The sequence below is a fragment of the Apus apus genome, chromosome 2 (genome assembly GCF_020740795.1).
Source record: "Apus apus isolate bApuApu2 chromosome 2, bApuApu2.pri.cur, whole genome shotgun sequence".
NCBI lineage: Eukaryota > Metazoa > Chordata > Aves > Apodiformes > Apodidae > Apus > Apus apus.
The window spans coordinates 24365873-24390044 of record NC_067283.1 but is presented as its reverse complement, the minus strand read 5'-3'; the positions used below and the strand labels follow the sequence as shown (position 1 = coordinate 24390044).

General features: G+C 37.8%; 1 protein-coding gene across 5 annotated transcripts in view; it reads left to right on the top strand.

Moving 5' to 3' along the window:
• Window positions 1–22587, top strand: part of CDK6 (cyclin dependent kinase 6) — a 136443-nt gene extending 113856 nt beyond the window's left edge. For 3 of the 5 annotated variants that reach the window (XM_051610366.1, XM_051610363.1, XM_051610365.1), the window contains exons 6-8: window positions 3323–3373; window positions 7247–7382; window positions 8917–22587. In XM_051610366.1, the coding sequence (XP_051466326.1) occupies window positions 3323–3373; window positions 7247–7382; window positions 8917–9045 (316 nt within the window). In that variant the 3' untranslated portion in view covers window positions 9046–22587. Of the gene's footprint in view, window positions 1–2762; window positions 2786–3322; window positions 3374–7246; window positions 7383–8916 lie in introns of those variants that run through there. The other 2 variants (XM_051610368.1, XM_051610367.1) reach the window with 2 other exon arrangements.
• The last annotated feature ends 1585 nt before the right edge of the window (window positions 22588–24172 follow it).

Genomic DNA, 24172 nt, shown 5'->3' with positions numbered 1-24172 from the left:
ACCATTCCAATGGCTATGGATAATGGTCTAGCTCCGAGGCCTGGAGAAGGAGGGATCAAGCAAGATGAATACCTGCAGATCCCTGTAACATTTCCCTTGTCCCCTTCCCTAAAAAGTTGAAGAAGCAAGGACAAAAAAAATATGGGAAAATATGGGGACACAACATCTTCTGAGACTTCTTGAGCAAAGAGGGAAATAGGGAAATTAAATGTCTTATTTGCACTGTAAGTCTTTTTGTCCCATCTTCCCTACGCAAGTGCGTGTTTTGTAGCAGCAATTGTGTTGGAGCCCTCAGAGCATGGATTTTGTAGCAAGCAGTCAGGGAAGACTGAGGAGTTTTTTGTAGTCAGAGGACAGACTCACATCTTCTGCCACAGAAGACAAATCCAGTTCCATGCCTTTCCAAGGAAAAAAGAAGGAATTCTACAAAATCAGACTCAGAGTTTAACCGGTCTTAACACAGATTATCATCACAGAGAGGGAGAACATATCTCCAAGTCAGGACTTCTGGATTCAGCTTGCATAAATAAACCTCAGGGAGTGAGTGGGTGAGTGAGTCAAGTGAAAGATACCAAGAACAAAGGTGAAATGCTATGTTTCTCTGGATGCTAAGTATGCTCTGAGTTTAGTGGTACTTGGACGGCTTATGTCCACCTTTAGCAACAGAATTAAAAAAGCAATAGGCTTGAAGTGAAAATTTTTATGTGTAGTGGACTTGCAGAGCTGTCAAGTCAGTACTAAAGAGTAACTAGTGCCAAAATATGAGATGAGATCTTCATACAGATGCTGATTAAGTGGATCTGTTTTCCCAGTGATCTGTCCAACATTCCAATTGAACCTCTAGCCAAAATTCATGAGGCAAATTTCATTACATTAGTGGTGCCTAGTCTGCAGTTGGCATTCTGTTGTAGTCGTGATGGTGAGATGGATAGGAGGCTGAAAGATGGATTAATACACTTCATTATGATGAAATATCAAAGTATGTTGGAAGGTCATCTTGTGTTGTATGATTATATATTCAAAATCATTTAAATTCTTGCTTCAGCCCTTAGTGAATCTGAGACAGCAGCGATGGGAAAAACCTCCCTTAAAAATCCCAAGAATCATACTTGTTTTGGCATGACATTGCCTAAGGTGATTTGCGAACAAGACTGACTTTGCCAGGCTTTCACATTAGCAAAAGGTTCAGCATACATTTTAAAACATTAAATAGCTTTCTATTTGCATGGATAGGATTATCTGATTGTATAGATTTTGTTAATTTCAAGGGCCCCAGTATTCTAATGCTGGAGCCAAAATGAAATGCTCAGAGTAACTGTATGTTTATTATTTTATACAGGCATTAAAAAAATTTCTAAGGTTGTTGTATTTTATTTGCTGTCACAAACAATACTAGGATTGGAGATACTTATCACTTTGAAAATCAGGCTCAAAACTTATTGCAGAATTACCTGCTCCTGTCCAAGTGAAGATTGAAGTTAAGCTTTGGGTTTTAGTAGAACTGAGTATCACTAGATACCTTAAAGCTTAAAAAAAAATACAGAAATTGCATTTTACCCCATCAGTTTCAATCTGATGGTTTCAAATCAGACTTGATGAAATTGTTTTCTCAATGTCCCTGTTCAAAGCAGTTTGCAGTGTAACTTGACATGACATTACCTGAATGGCAGCAAACATGAAGGAGACAAAATGCATGTTTAGTCCATCAAAGACAGTCAGAATTTTTTCCAGTTACTACTCTGCTCTTTGTCTTGATGGCACAGATTTCTGCAAAGATTATTATGTCTAACTGAGAAATGTCATAGTTCTCTGGGTCTACTTGCTGCACTTGGTGTGGACCCACAAGACAGGCAGTGGCATAGAGCTTTGTTGTCTACATGAGAGTGTCAAGATGTAAAGCACCATTTTTCAGAATTAACTCATAGTAAACAAAGGAGATCCTACAGCTGTTCCTGGGTATGGGCAATAAGACGGGAAGGCCTAGAGCTGAGTACTCCTTGTTCTCCCACTGTAGATGGGAGAGGTCATCTCCCATGAAGAACAACAGTGAAATGATGTCTTTGGCTATCACTGCTGTTAAAGACTTGTATCAGACAGAAGAAAAGGAGTATGCAGAGAGAGGCGGGAGAACTGATGTTTCTCCATCACCAAAAGCTGCCAGTGAAAACATGGAAATATGCATTGTTTGTCATGTCACTAGGTCTCAGTTGAACAGTTTTGGAAACTGTAACTGAGAGTTTCCAGCATGCAGTGTACTCTGAACGCTGTGCTCCAGAAAAGACGTGCAGCCTGGCTATCTATCAGTTGACCCAAGTTGTTATCTCTGTTTGCAGTGTGTCTGAACTGAGTTTCTTGGAGTAATCTACCGTTTGTTGAACCAAAATGGTATGCAGCATCTGGGGCCTGATCTTCACAGATGCCCTCATTCTTGGCTGGATCCTTAACAGTCTGTCAGTGATCTGTTGGAATGTCTTGAAAGTGTAAACATAAAATTCCACGGTTGATCACACCTTACTGAATTCAACACAAAGGTGTCAATACAGCCATACAGCAATACAAATTTGAATTTCATATTTTACTTAGGAACTGTGGAGTGATAGTATTTTAGAAATAATAAGTGAAAATATTTTAACTTGCACTTTGAAAAGAAAAGGTGTGTACCACTCTCTGCAAGTATTTTTAGTTGCTGTGTTTTTCTGAAAACCTTTGGACATTCAGCCTATTAATTTGTTTCTTTCCTGAACATATCTTTATTGATGCAGCAGAAGTATTCCTCTCCTTCAAGGTAAATTCTGTATCGTTTCACACCCCATTCTTTACAGACCTTCATAAATCCATTGTCATGTATGTGACCCCTTAAACTTAGGAGCATATGTACAAGAAACATAAACTTAATTTTTAATTTATATCCATAATAATTCCTCTCTAACTGTATTATTTTTTAATGAGTTGCATGACATCCGCACTTTTTGTTTCTCTGAACAGCTATTTAAGTATGATCTTTGTAGTGAAAACTTTTTTAATGATGTTTTAATGATGCAATTCATAGGAAAGTGTTAGTTGAGAGAAAGTTAGCAATATTAAATTTTCAAAAGTGGCATAAAATAGTCAGATTACGTCTTATCTGTCCCCTTTTTTGATCAGTTTTAGTAGAAACTTGAAAGGTACACTGACAGATTGGATAAAACATGGAGGCAGAAGAAGTGAAGTCTCAAAAAAAAATAGTACCTTTTCACCCTGCTTTGGCAGCTGTCAACAACAAATATAAATTTTGATTAATTTAAGGAAATCTTATCCTAAAAATATTTCTTTATTCTTTCAGACCACTCTTCCGTGGAAATTCAGATGTTGATCAGCTAGGAAAAATCTTTGAGTAAGTAATAACTAGTTGCATTATGTCAATATCTGGTTTACGTTGAAACACTATGAGATTTCTTTGCCATGTTTTTATGCAATAATGTGACTGGAACAAAGTATTCCTACAACATATTTCCTATTGCTACTGTATGCAACATGATATTTCCTTGTATTCTGTGTCAGAGTGGAAGGAGGAAGCCACATGGAATATAGTTCTGCAGAACTAGCAGCCATCATCAGGAAGTTATGAGACTTAGGTTTTGAGCTTTTTAAATCTCTTAAACATATTGTGCATGTACCATTCATGCATATTCCTAAACAGATAGATCCAGGAGATTCTCTTCACATAAACTAATACAGAGGTTTTATTTTTCAGTAATTTCTCCATGTATTTCAGAAAACTGAAAAAGTTGTTATTAAACTGAAATATGTAAGATTATTACCAACAGCTTCTTTGCATAAAAGACTTCTGTACATAAGAAGACATTTTAGATTTTAAAATATACTCTGTAGGCTGTTAAAATGATTAACAGTCCATATTTTGGTCAGGAAGGTAACTGAGAACAGAAAGAGTATCAGCATTTTAGCATGTGCTTTGTCACAGATTTAACTAACTGGCTTTATTTCAAAACCATTTTACAATTCTAAGAGTTTGTGTTTTTCTTGTTCAGATAAATCAGCTACTTGGAGGAGGCAGGGAGGCTCTAGACCATCTAAGACAGAATAATTCTCTTCCAAAATAAGTTCTTAGTTAAAAAACAAAAAAATAAATTCTTTATATTACCGATATGATAATTAAGTAGGATTAGATCACTTTTTCTTGTAACAGCTCTTCAGAGCAAGGAATGTTTCTGAATTTATTAGGACCATGTAAATTTAAGATCTGATGTACGTATCATGTAGTTAGGAAATCAAACACATAGGGCTGAGAACAAATACCCATTTGCCTCTGCACCTCTTGTCGTCCCTTTTCATATGGAGGGGCTGCGGGTGTCTGGAAGAAATAAGAAATATATGAGCAAAAGAGAGAGAGAAGAATGAAATATTATTCTCGTGAAGATATTCCAAAGAGAAGATAGTAAAAATTTCTAGGGAGAAGAGCTTAAACAGAACAAATAATGAATTTCTCTGTTTAACCATTTTTCCAGTTCTCAAGTCATAACAGATCTAAGCTTTTTCATTATTTAATATGAGGTTCCTAAATTGCAGGTCTTTATTTCACACAGTTGACTTCCCTTTCCGGCATACCAAACCAGTGTATGTGACTCACTCGCGTGGTTAATTTGTCATGCACTGAATAGCTAGCCCTTCCTGCCCAATCCAGAAAAATCAGTCCTTAAAGTTTACGTTTTCTTCTTCTGCCAGAGCTACTCCATCTGTCCTACAATATTCTGCTTTATTAAATGAAGACAGTTTTGATACATCCAGCATATTTTATCATTTGAAAATATATAGTTGTGGGTTTTTAAGGATTTTGATTAATTCATGACATTTAAGAAGAAAAATCAAAATTTACTGGGCTGTGATTACATGCATAGCTGCTAGCAGCAGCCTCAAACAGAGATCTTTGTATCTAGGGGCTGAGATTACCTGTGCAGAAAAGAATTTATCAAGAGAAAATGCCATGCTAATTTTAGAAGAAATTCCGTATTACACATCTACTTAAAGAGAAAGTTTGTTTTTGCTTCTTTCGTGCAGTTCTCCTTATATAGTTCAAAAGTTTCTTTCATGGGTTCTGGGGGGCTTATGCTAAATAGTGTTTATTTTGTGTTTTCACAGCTGGAGAACTCCCTACAGTTAGACATAGCTCTTCTTGTAGGATGATTGTTTCTTTCTACGGTAGTGACTCATTCTCCAGACTAATTTGGACAAAAAAGTAGTTTTGGGATTTTTGTGCAATCTGGACTGATGCATTCTTTAAGATAATGGGTCTGTGATCTACCTTTGCTTTACATGTGCATTCTAATTTCTGTCAGGTAAAATTCCACCACATTTGAGGGTAAATCCCTTGGAGGTGGCCCAAAAAAATGTCCAGCTTTTCCAGGACACTATCAGCGTGTGGGATATCCTTGTAGATTTCATGCTAAATGCTGCAATAGTTTGAGCAGACTTGTCTCTTATTGTGATCAATGGGAGGGGAAAGTACTTGGTGTTTCTCAAGATCAGGCCTGAGCCTTTGGCAGGAGGTGAAACACATCCAAGACACTCCCGAACTTAGTCACCAAAATGGTAATGCTACCAGACCAGAGTGAGGGCATCTACTCAGACATTCATTATTAGGAGTTTTGAGTACTACGTGATGGTGCAACTAAAAGTGTCTCTCCTTTCCACCCTTGGTCTTGTCCACCCTCTCTGTCTGACAGGCTGCCTCCTTGTTTCTTTTTGTTAGCTTTGCCTATGCCTGTGCTTTTTCTGCCCTGCTCATGCTCTCTCATGCAGCTGTTGAAAAACTGGGACTAACAAAACACATTTGATTGACAGGCTAAACTTAGTCATTATTTAAAGTAGTTAACTCCCCCATCTTCCTACTGTGCTATCTGTATTATATTTGTGTCCAGACCCTCAAAACAGCTACTTGCGTGGTTTTCACCACTGTGGCCATGGGAGTTTCCCCATATCCCCCCATACCTGTCATGGTAAAAGTAAAGTTCATTTTTTCATACAGATATAACGTGACACTTTCCAAGAGCCGTGGTATCTTCAGATGTACTAAAATTAAATTGCCCAGAGATTTTAATTGCTTTGCCCTTCTAGCCATGCTGTTGCTTTAAGGACATATTAATTTTCGGAGGTATTTTAGGTGAGCGAAATTACAATCTAAAATACCTGTTGGTAGATGTGGAGTAACTCCACTGAGGTAACCTATGAGTTACATCAAGGAGTTTGGCCCGTGGCCTCACGCAGTCATACCACCCATCTCAGTGAGAAAAAAGGTCAATGCTGCACCCTAGTGGCACTTGGCTTAGTGCAGACCCAAGTATTCAGTGATGCGTTGTCGTGTTGCCTCTTGTCTTACTCTGCCAGCGTTTCCATTAAAAATCTCGATTTTACAGACTGTAAAAATTTATTTTCCCTGACAAGTAATGTGTGGTCTTTTCCAGAATTTCCATCAGAATCTGGTGTTTCAACCCCACTAATACTAGCATCAGACTAAACCACAAAATGTATGAGCCCTGATACATCATTGGAGGGTTACCTACTTTTTCATTTATTTGGGTTTTAAACATCAACATTATTACCTAATGAGTATAAATACATTCCAGAATTTAATAAATAAATTATAAAAATAAATTAAAATATTCTATTAAAGGGTGAAGAAAAACTACAATACTTTTCAAAGTAAAAACAAAGACATTCAAGTCTATCCCACTTCTGAATTGAGACTTTAACACCTGTTTTGTGAAGCAAATAAACTGTTTAAATCTGGGCAACAATTACTGCACATAGCTTTGAAGCATTATGAAACATCCCTTTTATTGCTTTACCCTCATCTTGACCCACACTCTTCTCTCAGTCTCTATTCTTGTGAATAAAGATCCTTGCATGCAATTCCCCTTTGAAACGTACTGCTTTTAATCATCCTGGAGTGACATATGTTGCACCATCCAGTCAAGAGCTGAGCAACTTTCTTCCAAAGCTTTCTTCCTTTTTCAACAAAAAGACAGAAAACAGAGACCAAGGCCAGAAAGTCATGCTGGCTGCAGAATAATTTCTGCCAAGCACACTGAGGACCTACACTCATCAGCCTAGATTCACAGAGATCAGTGCATTACTGTACAATTCATTTCATTTAAACAAAAAGGACTTCCAGGCCACCACTCAGTATAATCAATGTAAAGTGGAGACTGTATAAACATTCAGACCTGATGTTATGTTTTTCCTTTTGCAGTATAATTGGGCTCCCTGAAGAAGAAGACTGGCCTAATGATGTTGCCCTTCCACGAAATGCTTTCACTTCCAGACCTGCACAACCTATTGAAAAATTTGTACCAGATATTGATGAACTGGGCAAAGACTTGCTTCTTGTGAGTTTCTATTTGTTGTTCTCCGAGCCACATGATTTATAGTTCCCACTGTGTGTGCAACATGCCAAGAAACATTTATGTTTCCTTTTAATAGAGTTATTAAAGAAAAGCTCAAAAGTAGTGGACCCAGGATAAGGGAGAAAATAGGCTGTAAAGGCGGATTACATTTGCAGGCCTTCTGTTGAATGCTGAAAACTTGAGATTTGGAATTCACCAATTGTTGCCTCTTAAAAATGGCAGGATTGACAGAAACAAATTGTGCTGGTACAATTGGTAACACTGAATTCAATCGAATAATTGTCATCATTTTGATACGTCTGTATAAATCCCTGCACTGAAGTTCAGTCTTGGAATAGAACACAGGAAATTTCTTTGCCTCAGTTTGTCTTTTGCCGTGCTTGCTTAAATCTAGCTAAATTTGTTCTCTGGAAGCCTTTTAAAGATCTTGGTTCACATGGGCTCAGTAGAGTAGGCTCAGTGCAACTCTTGAAAGACTTGCTGCATCTCTTCAAGAGCTGCTGTCTTTGGCCAACATTGTCTCCACAGAACAGCAGATCGTCCTCCATTGTCCTTATCACTGCAGCTCCCAGCTGCCAGCTGCAGTAAGCTAGACTACATCTGGACACTTGGAACGATGGGAGTAATGCATCTGTTGTGCTTGCAGGCAGCAGGACAAAAATTAGGTTCTATGAACAAGGAGGAATAAAATAGGGCAGAGAGCTCAGTGAGTGAGGCATGATGGGAGGGAGAAAGAAGACAAATATCTCTGCCTCGAAGGTGAGCTGGGAAGAGAAGCTGTCCCTGATATGCAAGGAGTTGAAAACTGGGATTCACAGATGAAAGGCTAGAGTAGGACTGGAAGTCACTCAATTAAATTTCACTGGTTAAATTATAGGAATTCTGACACAAGAAAAGAAAGCAGAAGTAGGAAATCATTAGACAAGGATAGTAGGAAGAATACTAATAGAAGGTGAATGAAGGAAAAGAGAAGAAACACAAGGCTATGGGAGAGATTTCAGTGCTGGCTGGACAACGGCTGGGATAAAGATCTGGAAAGAAGACAAGAACAGCACAACTACAAAGCCAAAGACCCAACACCTATAGAAATGCTGAGTCTAGGAATGAACATATATGTTATGGTGGTGTCCATGTTTGTATAATCACAAAAGAACAGTGCATTGAACATAGAGGATTCAAAAGTTGTTAATGAATATTTGCTCCCTGCAGCCTGTGAGACAGATGTCCTGTGCATGTGAATTCAAGAAAATCTGAATTCTGAGATTTCTAGAACTGTGAATACTTGAATTTTCTGGCTTTTTATTTTCTATTAGCTTTGGGGGTGCCCTATTCATATACTATGACCCCACTGCTTGTTTTAATATGGATGGTCATCTTACCGTGCAGCACCTACTGAGACCCTGTTGTGTCTCATACTGATGATAAATTGCAGGCAGCATCCATTAATGTGTATGTGCAATGTCAGCACTGTTGACTGTACCTTTCAGCTAAAACCAGCTTCTTTTTATACTTACAGAAATGCTTAGCGTTCAATCCAGCCAAGAGGATATCTGCCTATGTTGCTCTCTCTCACCCATATTTCCACGATTTGGAGAAATGCAAGGAGAATCTGGACTCTCACATGTCATCCAGCCAAAACCAGTGAGGTGAATGCATCATAATGCTGACTGAAGATGAACCATAAATGAACAAGATGTGTAGCTGACAAGGCCGCTGTCCCATACAAACCACATAGCTGTTCTAGCGAAGATAATTATTTGGAGGTTCTATGCACTTATCTTTTCTTTTGGGATTATGATGTGCTTATCCAAGGAAATCAATGTAGTTTACTTTCCTCAGATCAACACAAGGGCCAGGGCTTTGACCTGCTCCCATTGCAGCTTTATGTTTGTTTTGTTTTTGTTTCGTTACCTACCTGGGAAAATTCCAGATGAAGAGAAGCTGCTGACCAGTTTTGCTGCCATTTTATCTGTTTATTATTGAATGCTGCCAGTGTGGAGTAGGCTGATCAAGTCACTGCCAAAACATGATGCAATTGCTCTCTCTTTAGCTGCTGAAGCATGATTTGGTACTTTTTAAATTATTATTATGGGATCTCTTACAGTGACATTTAAAGAGTGGCATTGAAATACCAGATCTCTGCAACCTGCAATTAACTGATACATGCATTAATCTGGCTACTGTTTATTCAGGGCATATATGCAGGTGCTTGCCCACTTTAAAACATGGATGCATCATTTTGTCATTTCATTGCTCTATAAAAATAACAGTGATGATGGTGATCATACCAAATGTCTCAACTTTTAGTTTTTTCCATGCACAAAAAAAAGTTATTATCCAGCTATGTGTGCAAAACAAACAAGTGTTTTTAAAAAGTTCTAGAGTCCTGTTCTTAAAGATCCTCTCCGTTTCCAAATGGTCAGTTTCTGTTGAAATCCAGGCACATTCTAGCCCATCATCTAACCCCTCATTCACCCTTGGAAGCAGCTGCAAGCATGTTTTCTTTATCTCATTCTGAATTTTCTGATATACAGCTCAAAGACATGAGCAGAGCCGATGAAAATCAATACAGATTTTCACCTTCAAACTGTTCTCATTATCAGCCAAAAAGGAAAATTGAAAAAGTATTTCCAGTTCAGAACCGGAGTCTATACCTTTAACAAGCACAGATACCTATTTGTGTTTCATTGTATGCTGTATACTGCGTTGCCTTACCTGCAACACGCCCCCATGCATCACAAGTGCATGAACATACTGTCTCAAAATCCCCCAAATGCCATTTATTATCTATGCAGAAATGCATGAGCTTCTCTCCTAAACCACCATGTGGGTATTCTGGCACATGCTTCTCCATCAGGGTTATTGTGCCATTATTGAATGTCAAAATAACAAAGCAATTCACATGCCTTTATAGCACAGTTATTTTAAATATTACATTAAATTTTATATTTAGTATTTTTACCTTAACTAAAATATATTTTCAGTATTTTAAAAAGAAGCTTTTATTTTTTTAATACTGTACTGGGAAAAAAGAAATATTTTAAATCCTTAAAAGCTGTTCCCTATTGTGACTTCAGTGCATTCACCTGGAAATGACTTGGGGGAAAACATTGGTCCAATGAGTTTGCTTTTACCATAAAACCATAAATATACACTATTGCAGTATAACTGGTGATAAGTGAGGCAGCTAGCTTTGCTTACTCCTGTGATAGTCCCTTAGGCTTCTCTCTTCCTCATCTCAGTTTCATCTTGTCTAGCTAGTGAGCCAGCATTATATCCTCCTTGACAGCATGCTTGGCAGAAGCAGGTCCTTAGCAGTGAGTTGAGCAACATCAATTTCCCAGCTGTGGCATGGGAACTTGCAGACATTGCCCTGGTGGGTTTCTCCATCCCATGATAGACTGGCTGTTGTGGCAAACTTCACTGTTAACTTCGTTTTGGGTATCTGCACTGTCTGGGATGTGGTCCATTGCTAGGAGAGTGAGTGGATGTCAACTATCTCTTGGATAAAGCTTTTTGTTACTGTTAGACACATAAGTATGTGACAAATGGTTAACTTAGGTCTGTTTTAAATAAGCCAGATTTTAAACAGACCGCTTGTATGCGTGCATGCAGTGGCCTGTGCTTTTCTTCAGGCCCAGAATGATGCCTGTGCAAAACCTACCAGCATGAACAGACAAGTTGCAAATTAGGCCTGGCAAGGGCATGCATGAGGCATCTGCACACAGAGGTACTACAGATGCATAAAACACGAACTTTGGAAGCTCTACGAGCAGCAAGCTGAAGGCCAGGGAGCGGTCATGGCAGCTAACCCCCTGATCCTGCCTTTGCCTCTGTCATTCTTTCTGGTCCTGCATCCAAGGGGAACTGCAAACCCACTGCACTGGTGTTGTCCCAGCCCTATTCCTCCATGGGTCAATGGACCTGAATATGAATAGGTTTTAACATCCACAGAAAAGGATAAGCCAGAGGGAAATTTTTGTTAACCACTTTTAAACACTACTTAGAACAAAAACCAGACCCAACATTCAGGAGAATCTTGCAAATGTAACAAATAAAAAACTTTTCTACACAGTTCAGCACTTTTAAAAATATTTTAACATTTTACCTAGAGCCAAGCTATCGTAAGTACTTCATCGGGGCATTCAGCTGGTGTGGGTTTTCAGCAGCTGCCAGGGAACACTCCCAGAGGTCTCCAACAATTAACATTGGGTGAAAATGAGGAGGAGAGGATATTTTCAAATTAGGCTCAGAAACTGTCAGATAGAGATGTGCATCTGTTCCCTATTAGAAGAGTTTGTTGTATTAAGTTTAGTGAAGCAAAGGCTAGAAAAGAGTATGATTGCTGAATGTAGGTATATTATTAGGGTAGAATAAAAAGGAGAGAAGAGAACACTTTAAGCCATAGGTTAGTGTTGGCCCAAAAAATAATGAGAACATGGAAATTCCAAGGAAGTTAACTACGGGAGCAGAATTTCCCAATCAGCAGTATCAGAGGAGCTCGGAGAGCAGCAGAGAAAAGCAGGGGCTGGCTTATGGAATCAGAAGCAGACCTGCAAGGTGGTGCTGTATGTTGTCTAGTATAGGATCAGGTTATAAATGGGGGTATTCAGAACAGCTTGAGAAGGGCTTCATTAATGGTCACATTCTGGAACATCCAGTGGGAATGGCAGGAATTGAAAAAAGAAAACTAAGTTCTGCCTTGACAGGGTTAGATTTATCTAATGTGGATGCCTTGTGGTAGAACAAGCCTAGATTCAAAGGACAAATGACTTTTTAAATTACTTCCATTTCAAAATCTCTGTATGAAGAAATTCCATGTGACACACCATAGGCTTGCTCTTATTCCAGTCTTCCCTGCCAAACCATGGGCCTTCACTTACACTAGTAAACTGAGGAAGCTTGTTCTCTGGCTGGCCAAAGTGCTGGCACTGGCTAAAATCACACCAGGAATCATGCTTATAATGAAACTGTACAGATAGCTGTGGGACTGTGCTTGAGCCCATGCCCTTGCCCTTTTTATGTTACTAGTATAGCTCTAGTATTTTACTATGTTTACCCATTACTGCCAGATATATATAAGACGTAGGAATTGTATATGGGAAAAAGAAGGTGCTCTTTGACACACGTTCCAGACTGATGAAAACTCTTTGTACACACTTTAAGTAAGACTTCAGAGTGCAATTCTTCTTAGCAATAAACATGCCTGTATGTGTTCTATAGGAGCAGTTCAACAGCAGCTAAAAACCACTGAGTAACAAAAACATAGATTCAAAATAACTATAGCTCCTATTGCACCCATAACCAGGCACTGTGCACTTCTCAGCATAGAACCAGACATTCTGTGTAACAGAAGGAACAATTTCTATCTCCCAACAATCTCTTTATGGTTTTGTTTGTTTGTTTGTTTAGTCACTTCTATGTACTTCTGCTGGAAAACATACCCAATAGCCAAGGAAAAAAATCACCAAAGCCAGATAGTGAAGTGCTAATTGCTGAACCATAGCAATACATCTGGAGCAGCCTTTTCTCTCTTCGCTCTGTCTCCACTCTCAGTTGAGCTCTCCAGTTCTTCTGGAGCTTCCTTATGGAACCAGGTGTCAGTGACACTGATAGGTGCTATATCCAACAAGATTCAAGTTTTCCATAGCTACACAGCGTCAGTGTCCCCCACATCCCTGTTACTAAGTGTTGCTTATTTTAGTCCAGCAGCCCAGAACCAATGATTAAAAAAGATTCTCTTTGAGCCTCTCTTTGCTTACCCTTAGTTTTGCATACACCCCTCTGTGTGCTAAGTAACATTTCAAAGATAAGAGTTTGTGCATATTTCTGTGTAGGCTGTGCCCACACTCCAGGTTTTTTTCAGCCTATTAATTCATAATGGTAAATGTTAAGAGTACCTTTCTGCATTGTTTCTGTCCTAAAACACACCAAAAAATGAGGACATCATGTCTGCAAAATATTGAAATTTGGTGCTATGTGTAGAGCCTTTTACATGAAAGAAATGAGTAAGCAGTAGTATTTTAGCATCTCCTGTCGGGGGGATCATATCCAGCATCACAACTCTTTGGTGGTTCTCACACTTGATGGTTGTTTTGGTGATTAAGAAGAAAATACTGAGCCATGCTACTTTTCACAGGTTCACTTACTGTCTGTGAGCATGTTTTATTATACATATAATTCTCTCTGCTGTTAGGTATTAAGCTAAGTTTAATATAGAAAATGAAGAGAAAACATGCTGGTTTGATCTTTTAGCCAACAAACTTGGAGCACTTATCTGACTCACGACTGAAAACACATCAGTTGTCAAATATGTATCTGAATCATAAACCACACAGTTTGGTTTAAAAGGCCACATAAATTAATTATGTTCCATGACACAGTTGAATACTGAGAAAGTTCTAAGAACTCCATTTTATAGAACCACTTTGCTAGTATTTTTCATATACAGTAGTTTCAGGAATAGATTGATTTTTATAAACAATGTGAATTAGAAGATACTAGGCTATTAGAGTGATTTTGTTGTGTTATGCTTGAAGTTTGAATTGATCACAAGCTTAGGAACCTAACATATTTATTTTATTGCTACAAAATTGCTTCTAAATATCAAGATCTTTTTTGATGTTAACAGGATTTCACACTTCTCTTAATGTGTAAATAATTTTCTTGAAATTAGTATATTAGAAAAAAAGACAACAATATTTTTTCCAAACTGCAGTTGTGCGGGAAAATTTAAGAAATATTATTTTACTTCCACAGAGAATATTAACCTGCTATATACTGAAATCTTCAGTAACTGACTGTTAATAAGCTATCAGTTTTACTTCTGATTACTACTTTTGATTATTAAGTATTGGAGTATACAGATTACTTTCCATGAAGAAAAAATTTAGAAACAATCTCTAGAAAGGAAATGGGATTTTATATATTTAACCTTCCAAGTTTCTTTTTCATATTCAGGTTTTTTTGTGCAAGTACAGTTCAAATGTGCAAAAACATGACTCTGATCTTAACAGTCTAGCAGGCAGTATAACTCAAATATGAGTTTTATTTGTGAGCTATTTGTTTTATTAGATCTCTTTGTTTTGCAGATTGTTAGCTATTGGCCATAATATGATTTTAGTTTCTGGATCAGACTCTGTAACCATCAAATCCCAGTAATGTATGTAGAACAACAAAAAGCTTTCTCATCAATTTAGATGAGCTAGGCTATTAAAAGAAGAACGATGTGGACATAAGAACTGACAAATATACTTTTGCCAAGTGTTATTTCTTCCCCTTAGTTTGAAGCTTAGCAAGTATTGCCTACTTTTGTGCAATACATACACAATATAAGAACCATAAAAACACCTAGGAGGAATGTGCAGAGATAATAATTGTAAAAAAAAATAGTTACTCCTTCAGTTCTTCCAGAAACCACCTAGAAATGTTCTTTTAGCTGAAACACTCGAATTTTGAAACATATTTTTCCACTGAAAAATATTCCTGAAAATTATGTGTATGTTTTTCATTTGGACAGTGATAGGCAACCAAACAGAACTGAATCAAATGGGAACTTGTTCTCAAAATAGATTCTGCAAGGCCAAGTAGATACAGTTCTTTATGTGTTCAGCGGAAGCTGGAATCAGCAGAATGCTGAGATGAGCCATTTGCTTTATGGGCAGAAAAACCTAAGGTTGATGCAAGTAACTGTAAAATTTGCTTTGACTGAAATAAAGTCCTTTGAGAGCTTCTGCAATATTTGAATTTCCAGCCTTCATTGAAAGACTGTGCAAAACAGCTAAGATAAACCAGAACTCCCTAACTATATGGCATTTTTTCGTTCAGATTAAATGTTGTATCTGTCTCATGTCGACGTCTAATGTCAATAGGAGATTTTTGCATGGCTGGAGAAAGTAAAAAGAGCTTTTGCTATGAGTATTTTGATACTGGGTGATTGCAATAGAGCAAATTTTGTGTTTCCCAAAAAATATCAGCAAAATATGTTGCCTTCTTTAAAACAAAACAAAACACATTAAAAACCCCTCAAACAAAAACAACTCAAACAACTGGCACTTAGTAAATATTAAAAAGGAGCTTTTAAAGAACTGTTGGGACAATATTACTGGGATAAGGGAAAGGGAGCATATTTATAAAGTGAAAAATGTAAATACAAATAATGTGTATTAAATATGCATTGAAACAGATACTTTTTCACTGACCTTGCAAGGTTGATAAGGTTTTATGGAAGAAAAGAATCCAAGTATGAACTTATTCTAATGACCATTTTAATATTCATTTGCACTAAGGCAACCTATGCTGTTTGACTGCAAGGAGAAAGGAAAACAGGTAATGTTTAACTTGTGATTTACTTTGGTGTTGTCTACATGGTAATGCTCAAGCTCCTTGTCTATTTTTGAGCAAGCTAAATTTGCATCCACACTATTCAGCTTTCTGCACCTTGAATCCATCCACATGTCAGAAAGAAAACACTTTTTTTAGTCTTTACATGGATACTTGCTCCCATTGACATGCTCATGTTAAATCCAGCCGAAGAGCACTGTCTCTGCCACTATAAGGAAAATGAATTTTCACAGACTGTTAGCTTCCTTTCTGCAGTTACTCCTAAAGGGTTTGTAAGTAACATTCTGCAATATGCAGCCTTTCCTCTTATTCCATGTTTCACATGTATGTTGTTATGCAAATCCTCAGCCTTTTTCAAAAGCAAACAAAAAAAAACCCTTAAAAAACTAAAAAAAAAAAAACACCACAACAACAAAAACCAAACAAAAAACCCCACACCAAACAGTGCCTGAGTGTTAAGATCAATTTTGAGTAGCTACATGAGGGAGGAGAATCAGGAAGTGCTGCAAAGACAGGAAAAGTGGGCAGAGGTGAGGAGAGTTCAAGCAAGTGAATTTGTATACGTGGAAAAGTTACGTATAAGTGTAGGTGGAAGACGTTTTTCCCTGTGTTTTGTTTTCTCCTGTCATTCACTTCCATAAGCATAAGATGATACAGCAAGATGCCTGCATGGGATTTGTATTTTCAGATCCTTATTATGCCAACTCAACTGATGACTTACAGTGCAGTTTTTCACCATACCAACAGCTCTGTTTTTTAAATAAGATTTTTCAGAAGCTAGAGGTTTTTCTGTGTAGATATATATATAAAAAAAAAGTCTGACAAGACAGCTTGAGAGCAGATGAAGCTGGTAACACAGACACTGCCTGTAGTTCAGCTGCAGACATGGAGAATGTACAGGGCTAACGCAGGGGAGTCACCGTGTCTGTTCAGCCGTATTGTTGTGCCTTGTGAGCTGGCTCTTGCCACACAGTGAAGATCCTTTGGTGGTTCAGAAGGGCATGGTTTTGAGCATTTGTATTTTGATAAGATTATGTGCATACAAGTTTTGCTGGATCAGTCCAGGTGGTTGTTCATCTTACAGGAGCAAGTGTAAGAGCCTAACAAGTCTGTCCAACACCCAGTGTAAGTAATACTGCAGAACCCTCTGCCATGGAAAAGAAATAGGAGGTACAGCAGGAATGGAGCTTTCTGTACTGCTGTGCCAACCTAAGAGTTACTGTTAACTACTGTCATACCACCTCCAAAAATACAGAATATAAGGCCTGTGTAGCATTTTGTTGTGTTTACTCCATGCATGTGGGTGGCTGAGTAAGTGTTGGCACAGAGTGGCTTCCTTCAAGTGTGAGCCACAAGGCTTGGCACAGAGATAAATTACACCGCTTCAGGGATGGGAAACCTCTAGTTCTATACAGTAGTTGTCTGGCATTTGTTACATGCAAACGGTGATAGATCACCCAGCCACTCAAGCCGTCCTTTCTTTATCCCAAATCATCCTATTGTGGCACTGTGAAAGAAGCCCCGGGGAGCCTTCTCAGGTCTTTGAACACCCTGCTTCCTCTCACTGCAGTGACACTTTATTACCTATCACTTGCATCTGACCCTGCTGATACTTCCACAGCCACTTAAGCAGCTGTGAGTTAAATTACTACCTTGTGATTCTACAGCCCCCAAGTCTGCAGGCAGCCAGTGATCAGTACTACAGTTATTCCTTGCTTCACATTAGGAACTGGGAAATACTACAGCAGAATAAGGCAGTGTGTGCTACTTTTACATGCCTTGGTTCAAGCAAAGAATTGAGCTAGAACAGATTAAACTGAACATAATGTGTTTGATCAGCCAAAACAATTTTTACTCAGAAGATTATTTCCTAAGTACAGAAGATCCCTGGACAACTCTCTGTCATACACATGTTTACAAAAGCAGCCAATTATTTTTCTGTTATACAGAAGTTCTTAATGGATACAAACAAAACTAGCAATGCCAGGCTCCTACTGCTTATCCGCCTTCTCTTGCCTAAGATCATTATTCCCAGGGAGAGGTTTCCTGCCAGCATGAAGCAGAGCAACTATGAAACAGTTCTGCTTTATAGGAAGGTCTCCAACTCTCAAGATAATTTGGGTGCATGGAGGCAATCAAGCTCATTCCTTTGCTTTTTGCTTCAGCAGCTTGAATACAGAGCCCTGGCACGGGTGCTAGGCAGATGGACTGACCTTAACCCCCAATATCCTCCTGAGAATGTCTTTCCAGGATCTAGAGGGGACAGTGTGCTTACTGTTTCTGTGACAGTTGACTTTTTTGCATTTTAAACAACAGTGTTGTAAGAACTCCCCTAAGAAACCTCTCTCATGACAAAAAAAGAATGACTGTGAATTCTAGACATGATGTGGGAAAGGACTGTGTTTTACTCCAGGTGGATGATGATGGATGTCAACCAGTTGTCCTTCATGGGTGATAAAAAAATCCAAACAACTGGCTTTAAAATAAAGCCTGGGTCTGCAGAGTGGTAATTAAATAAGAAGTGCTTTTCAATCTTTTTCCAGTAAGACCCGAAATCCGTCATGATTTCATGCAGGGAACTTTATCTTGGAGTCTGTTGTAACAAAGGTTACAACCATGGGTTGCAATTATAACAACAAGTACATCAGAAATTGGATGCTGGCAAGACGTTTGTGGATGCCAGGCTGTACCAGGTGGCTTAAGTAAGCTCAGAGGAGATGTACTCATCTTAAAGTATTGATCACCGTGCACATTTTGAACAGAAGTTGCCTAACATGATAGAAGGAATGCAGTGTCAGGATATTAAAGGCAGAAGGGACTTCAAAGATTGATCCATCCTTTCCTTTTTCTCTCGAGATGTCTAGCAACCTAATGGTTTTCCAGCTTTGTTTTGTTTTGATTTGTTTTATTTCACCTCCTCCACCACAATTCTCCTTCCTATTGTGCATAATAAGCTGAATAGAAAAGCCTTACTCTGGTTTACCAGCTTAAAACCAGAGCAGACCAGCACTGTCTAAAAATTTTGATCACTCTCTGGTGGTCAGTATTAAGTGAATAATTTGTCTCTGTTTAGATTCCAACAAATAGAATTCAATATCCATTATTCCTTCCTTGCATTCAACACTGTCCAATAATCTCACTGTCATTCTCCGCAGTGCTCAAAACCTCTTTTTCTGGCGACTGAACTCCCCCTCCTACAGCCCACTTAGAGTCACAGCAATGTGGGCAGAAGACTCAATTACAGCAGTGCTTTTTAGGAAGGAATGAGAGCTGGTTCCAATTGAAATGGGGCCTGAAAGAGTCTCAAGGCACCTTTCACAGGCAAGGCAGTCACTTATGTTAAAGCAAGAAACACATTTAAAAATACTTGAGATAGTGAAAATATAAATATGCCATTTATTTTTCTGATAGAATCTGTTTTCTACACAAAGCTGTATGATTTTGGCACTGAAATCAAACCCACAGGCACCCATTTATTCTTTCCTTTCAGTCCTTAATTTCTTTTGTAAATTCTTTTCAGGCATTGAGATTAATGTCTTTATGGTCCATTTCCTTCCAATTCATTTAAGTGGTCTAGATCTGCCACTGAATCTCAAATGGGTTTTACTTTTCAGGTAATATTTAGCTGCATTACTTTGAACAGCTTCAAAAGTATAATGTCTTCAAATGCTCTAGTTAAAGAAAAATTATACCCTCAAAATGTCGTCTTAGAAGTTGAACTGTGTACTTTGGAAATTATGTTTATATTCTAACTCCCAAGAGCATCACAGGGTGCTTTCATCTGTGTGTGTCTTCTGCTTCCTAAGTAAGGGCATGTATTTGTATTTCCTCACTAGCTTGATACTCTTCAGTCTGAAGGCCCAGGTATGCAAACAGATGAGTACTGTACCTCACCTGAGCAGTCTCACATTGCTGAGAGGGGTTACTCATGTGAGTATAGTTGCTTGCAAAAAGCATGTGCAGAAAATGGCTTTCCTTTAGTAACTGTCTGTAACTGCAGGGACTCATAATAACAGCACCAAGACACCAGTAAAGGGCGTCAGTGTTTATTGAAGATGTGGACACATTTATCTACAAACTATTTGACATTAACCGAAATTATTGCTACTATAACTCAGTATATTATTTCTTATGAAAATACACTAGTCCTGTGAAAGGGTAGTTACCAAATAATGTGTTGAGTCTTGCTGCTTTACTGTTTATTTGCATTTAGTATACACTTTGGTTGTTGAAGTGATGCTGTTTTCATAGAGAGGCAGAAAGCTAAATCTGTCCCAAAAAATTATAAATAAGCTTCATAGTGTACACTGAGTTTTGCAACTAGAGTAGCATGTGTGTTCAGATGTAGTATTTTTATGCTTTAGGGTATTTTTGTTTGTTTTCATATGTAAAGGAATAAGCAGATTACTTTGAAATGCTATTGTAGAGCTAATTTTACACATAGTGGGGGAATGTTGTCTGAAAAATTAAAATTAGAAAACATCACATAGGCTGCCTCTGGCTTTATTTTGTTTTTTAGCAGGTCCAGCAGGTATCTGTCAATTCCAGATGCTTAAGCCATGGGCCAAGTTTGTGTGGCATCTTCTAACTGAAGGAAGTTTTTTGTAGTGATAAAGTTGCCCATCTGGGCTTTAAGTAAGATTGTTGGCTGAACAAAAGCATAAAGGAAGCAAATTTAGGTGTTGTGGTTTGTTATTTCTGCATGGACAATTGCATGAAGTAGAATTGGAGTTTCAAAGTATTTTAAAGCATTTAGCCTAATTTACTCTTGTTATAACTCCACTGACTACAGTTAAATTAAACCAAGAATTTGACCTTGAAAGTCTACAAATTTCAGTGTCAGGCAGCTCAGGTCTTTATAAAGATACTTAAGTTTAGTAAATCAGCAAGAATATATAAGTGGTAATGCGTGGTAAAAATCCAAACTCTAGTAACATTTCTCTCAAAATTTCTGTTAATTACTTTTTAATACAAAAATTCGAAAGTGGTCTTACAGGCATTGGGATATGTGGAGAAAAGCATTGTGCTGGTACAGAAATGTACCAGAAATAAGATTCAGTTGTTACTGCTCCAGACACTCCGTGTGTGCCTAACTTACACATTACAAATCCCACTGAACTTAACAGAAGATACGTATAAAGGTCAGACTGTTTGTAACTCTCACAGGATACCAGTTTCAGAATCTGCAAGCTAAGTTACGTTCTCAAAAGGCATTATAAAAACTTGTATATTCAGGTTTACAGATAACTATGAACAGTGAGGACAGCTTCTAAGACACATCCAGAGTAACTATTAATTGATATTCCATCAGACCAACATCCATTAGTAAATAAAAAATTGTCTCAGTACCTTTATTTCTCAGTATGATTTTACAAAAAATAACATGAAAAACATTCAGAAAGTTAAAACAGCCTCTAATGCTGTTTGGCTTATTTTTTTTATCTTCCCCTCCCTTTTTTTTTTTTTCAATAAAATACCATTTTCTCTGGAGGTGTCTAGGATACGATAATTCAAGGAAAACATGCAAAGCAGTTTCAATTTTTTTTTTTTTTTCATTCACCCTAGGGCATATACTCAGCTGGTGAAAATCAGCATAGTCCTGTTGTCTTCTACAGCACATTATCAGCCTACGCCAGCAAAAGAGCTGGCACTTTGACTTTAGCATTTCAAGTCACTTTACCTATATATGCTGTAGGATTTTACTTTGCAAAATGGAAAGTTACCTACGGTGCAAACTGTACTACCTAGACTATCACTGATGCCTATTCACAGGACATGATCTCACTGTATCACTTCATACTTGAAATTCATGATGTTCTTTTCATCAGGGTACAAACATGAAAAGGTGCGTGTGTTACTGTTTCTTTTAAAGGTGCATCTTTTTTTTTTTTTTTTTATTCTGTGTGCTTAATAGTTACTATTCAGTGTTCTTTGCATTCTTTGCATTCAGCATTAAAATCACCTATGTGTAAAGCACAGTATCACCTAAAGAGGTACAGAAAAATGTAACAGTGATCTCTTCAGTTGTTACTCAAAGATACTGGTTTACCTTTTTGTCATCGATGTGACAGCAAGGGGCTTACAACATGCAAACTGTGGTATATAAAAGTATTGCACCATTGCTGTACATTAAGTCTTGCAGCCTCTCTCCTCTTCTTGCACAGTTGATTACCATAGACGCATTGGGGGAAAAAATAAGAGTATATTTCTGCTGTACAGAATGGCTGGGAAATAATGCAGAACTTTGGAAAACTAGAGCTCCCTTTGCAAGCTTTCAGACAAAGCCCTTTGATCTAACTCTTTGCCTGCTCCAGGTCCCAAATCTCACTCTATGGGGCTTTCTGCTCTTAGAACACCCTCAGCTGGGGCTACTTCATGTTGACTGCATTGAAGTTCATCAGAGCATGCACCTTACCACATAACATGTTCTTTAGCTTTTACAAGTTTGTAAAGATGGTTGACTACAGAAATAATCGTGTCAATACAACGAAGTTAAATTAAGGCACACAGAAGGTTATCAATATTGTATTATATCAGAATTACAGTCCTTTGGAACTGAATGTTTTGCTGCTGGCAGTGCAAGAAAAGCAAAGTTGTGTATTTATTGTTGGGTGCTGAGGGTTCAGTATGAAAATCAATATAATAAAATTTTTCATGGTGTTAAGTTCTTTTTAGTTGTTCCCAAATTATTGGAAAGTAAAAAAGCAAAAAACTAGTTTTGTATTTAAAACTGCTTTCCTGAGGTTTACTTCACTTTTCTATCGATATTTTTCTTTTATCTAAAAATGTAAAATGAATACAAATGCAGTAAGTGTTGTATATTAAATACAGAAAATTAGCAACATTGGTTATTTTAGTTTTTGTTTGCATTATCCACAATACCCTGGGTATTCCAGATCAACACACACAAGCAGACAGAAATGTAAACACCCTTTCAAGCACCTTACCATATACCTTTAGTTTTATAAAAATCTAACCTGATTTGTCCAGATTTCTCGCTTCTGAGCTGCTTTATTGTTTACCTAGGATTAATTATATTTTTTAAAATAAAATTGGAGTGATCACTTTTTCTTTCAAAGCCATAACACTATTTCAATGGCTGTGAACACTATACAGTTCAGCACCAGTTTGTCTTTACTGATAGATTTTGTGTTTTGTTTTAGGCAAATTGTGGTTTATTTTAGCTATAATGGCTCTCAGTCATCCATGAAATGCAGTATTTTCCCCAAGTGTTATTGATCCAACTGTGGCACTAACATGCCTGGTATTTGTGTATTCTTGAAGATTCATCTTCCATCTTTTAAGTATCTGAACACGCTTTATTGATTGACTGTTTTTTCTTGGTTGGCTATAAAATAGGCCTGGTAACATTTCTGAGTACATAGAAACAAGTAGAAGTGCATGTTTTGAATCAAACACAAAATGACACAACATGAAACTCTAAAACGAGATGCACATTTTCTGTCTTCACTCCTAACCAACCAGAAAATCCTTACCAAAACGATACAAATGAAGCTTCAGCTTATTGTAAAGTTCATTAAGAGCTCTTTGGAGCTGTATACAAGTCGTTTCTACTAACGAGGCCTCCAACGGGTTACCAGACATAGCAATATAAAAACTATTAGCTCAAGCATCCAAACAGATTTCAGCTTCTGGATGAAAGCTCTAGAGAGAAATGACTGCAGAGCCAGCCAGACCACAAAGCCAAAAAGTATTTTACAACTTAAGCCCAAAACTTTGTGCTGTCCCTAGAAACTGTAAAGACCCATGAAAGTCCTTTACAAAACAGTTATATATACTGCAGATGTAATGCAGCATTAAGTAAAAACAGCAGCTACCTTTACATTATGTGACATTCCAAATTAGCCTCTAAGCACATTATAAGATTATGAGCAGCAGTCCAGCCAGGACAGACACAAAAGCAACTGCAGTGAGGCCTGTGGCTGAGCAGAACAGTCAGCACCCTCAAAACCCATGCTAGCCATAGCTAATGCTTTGTGAAAACGGGGAAAAATCATTGAAACGTTTACCAGATTAAGTAAGAACTGCAATAGAGATCTCAATACTGTCCAGTGTGTCTCTGATAGTACTCAGGGCAAGACACCACAGAAGAAAACCTAACAGCCTGTGGACAATGATGGAGGAAATTCTTCATATGGGATTTTTTTTCCTAGCCCTCATCTGTGAAAAGGTGGTTTACTCCCTGCTTGAAGCTCATAAACCCAATTATGGAAGATAAAATTATACTTTTTTTTTTTTTTAATCCATTATGCAAAATCTAAGGACCTTGTAGAATTAAGCACAAATTTTACTCTTTTCATTATTCACATAAATGTTCCCATCTTCTTTGCCTCAAAAATAACTAATGACACTGGATGTCACATGCTTGTTAGCACCATAGAAACAAATGTTCATTTTAGAAGATTTAA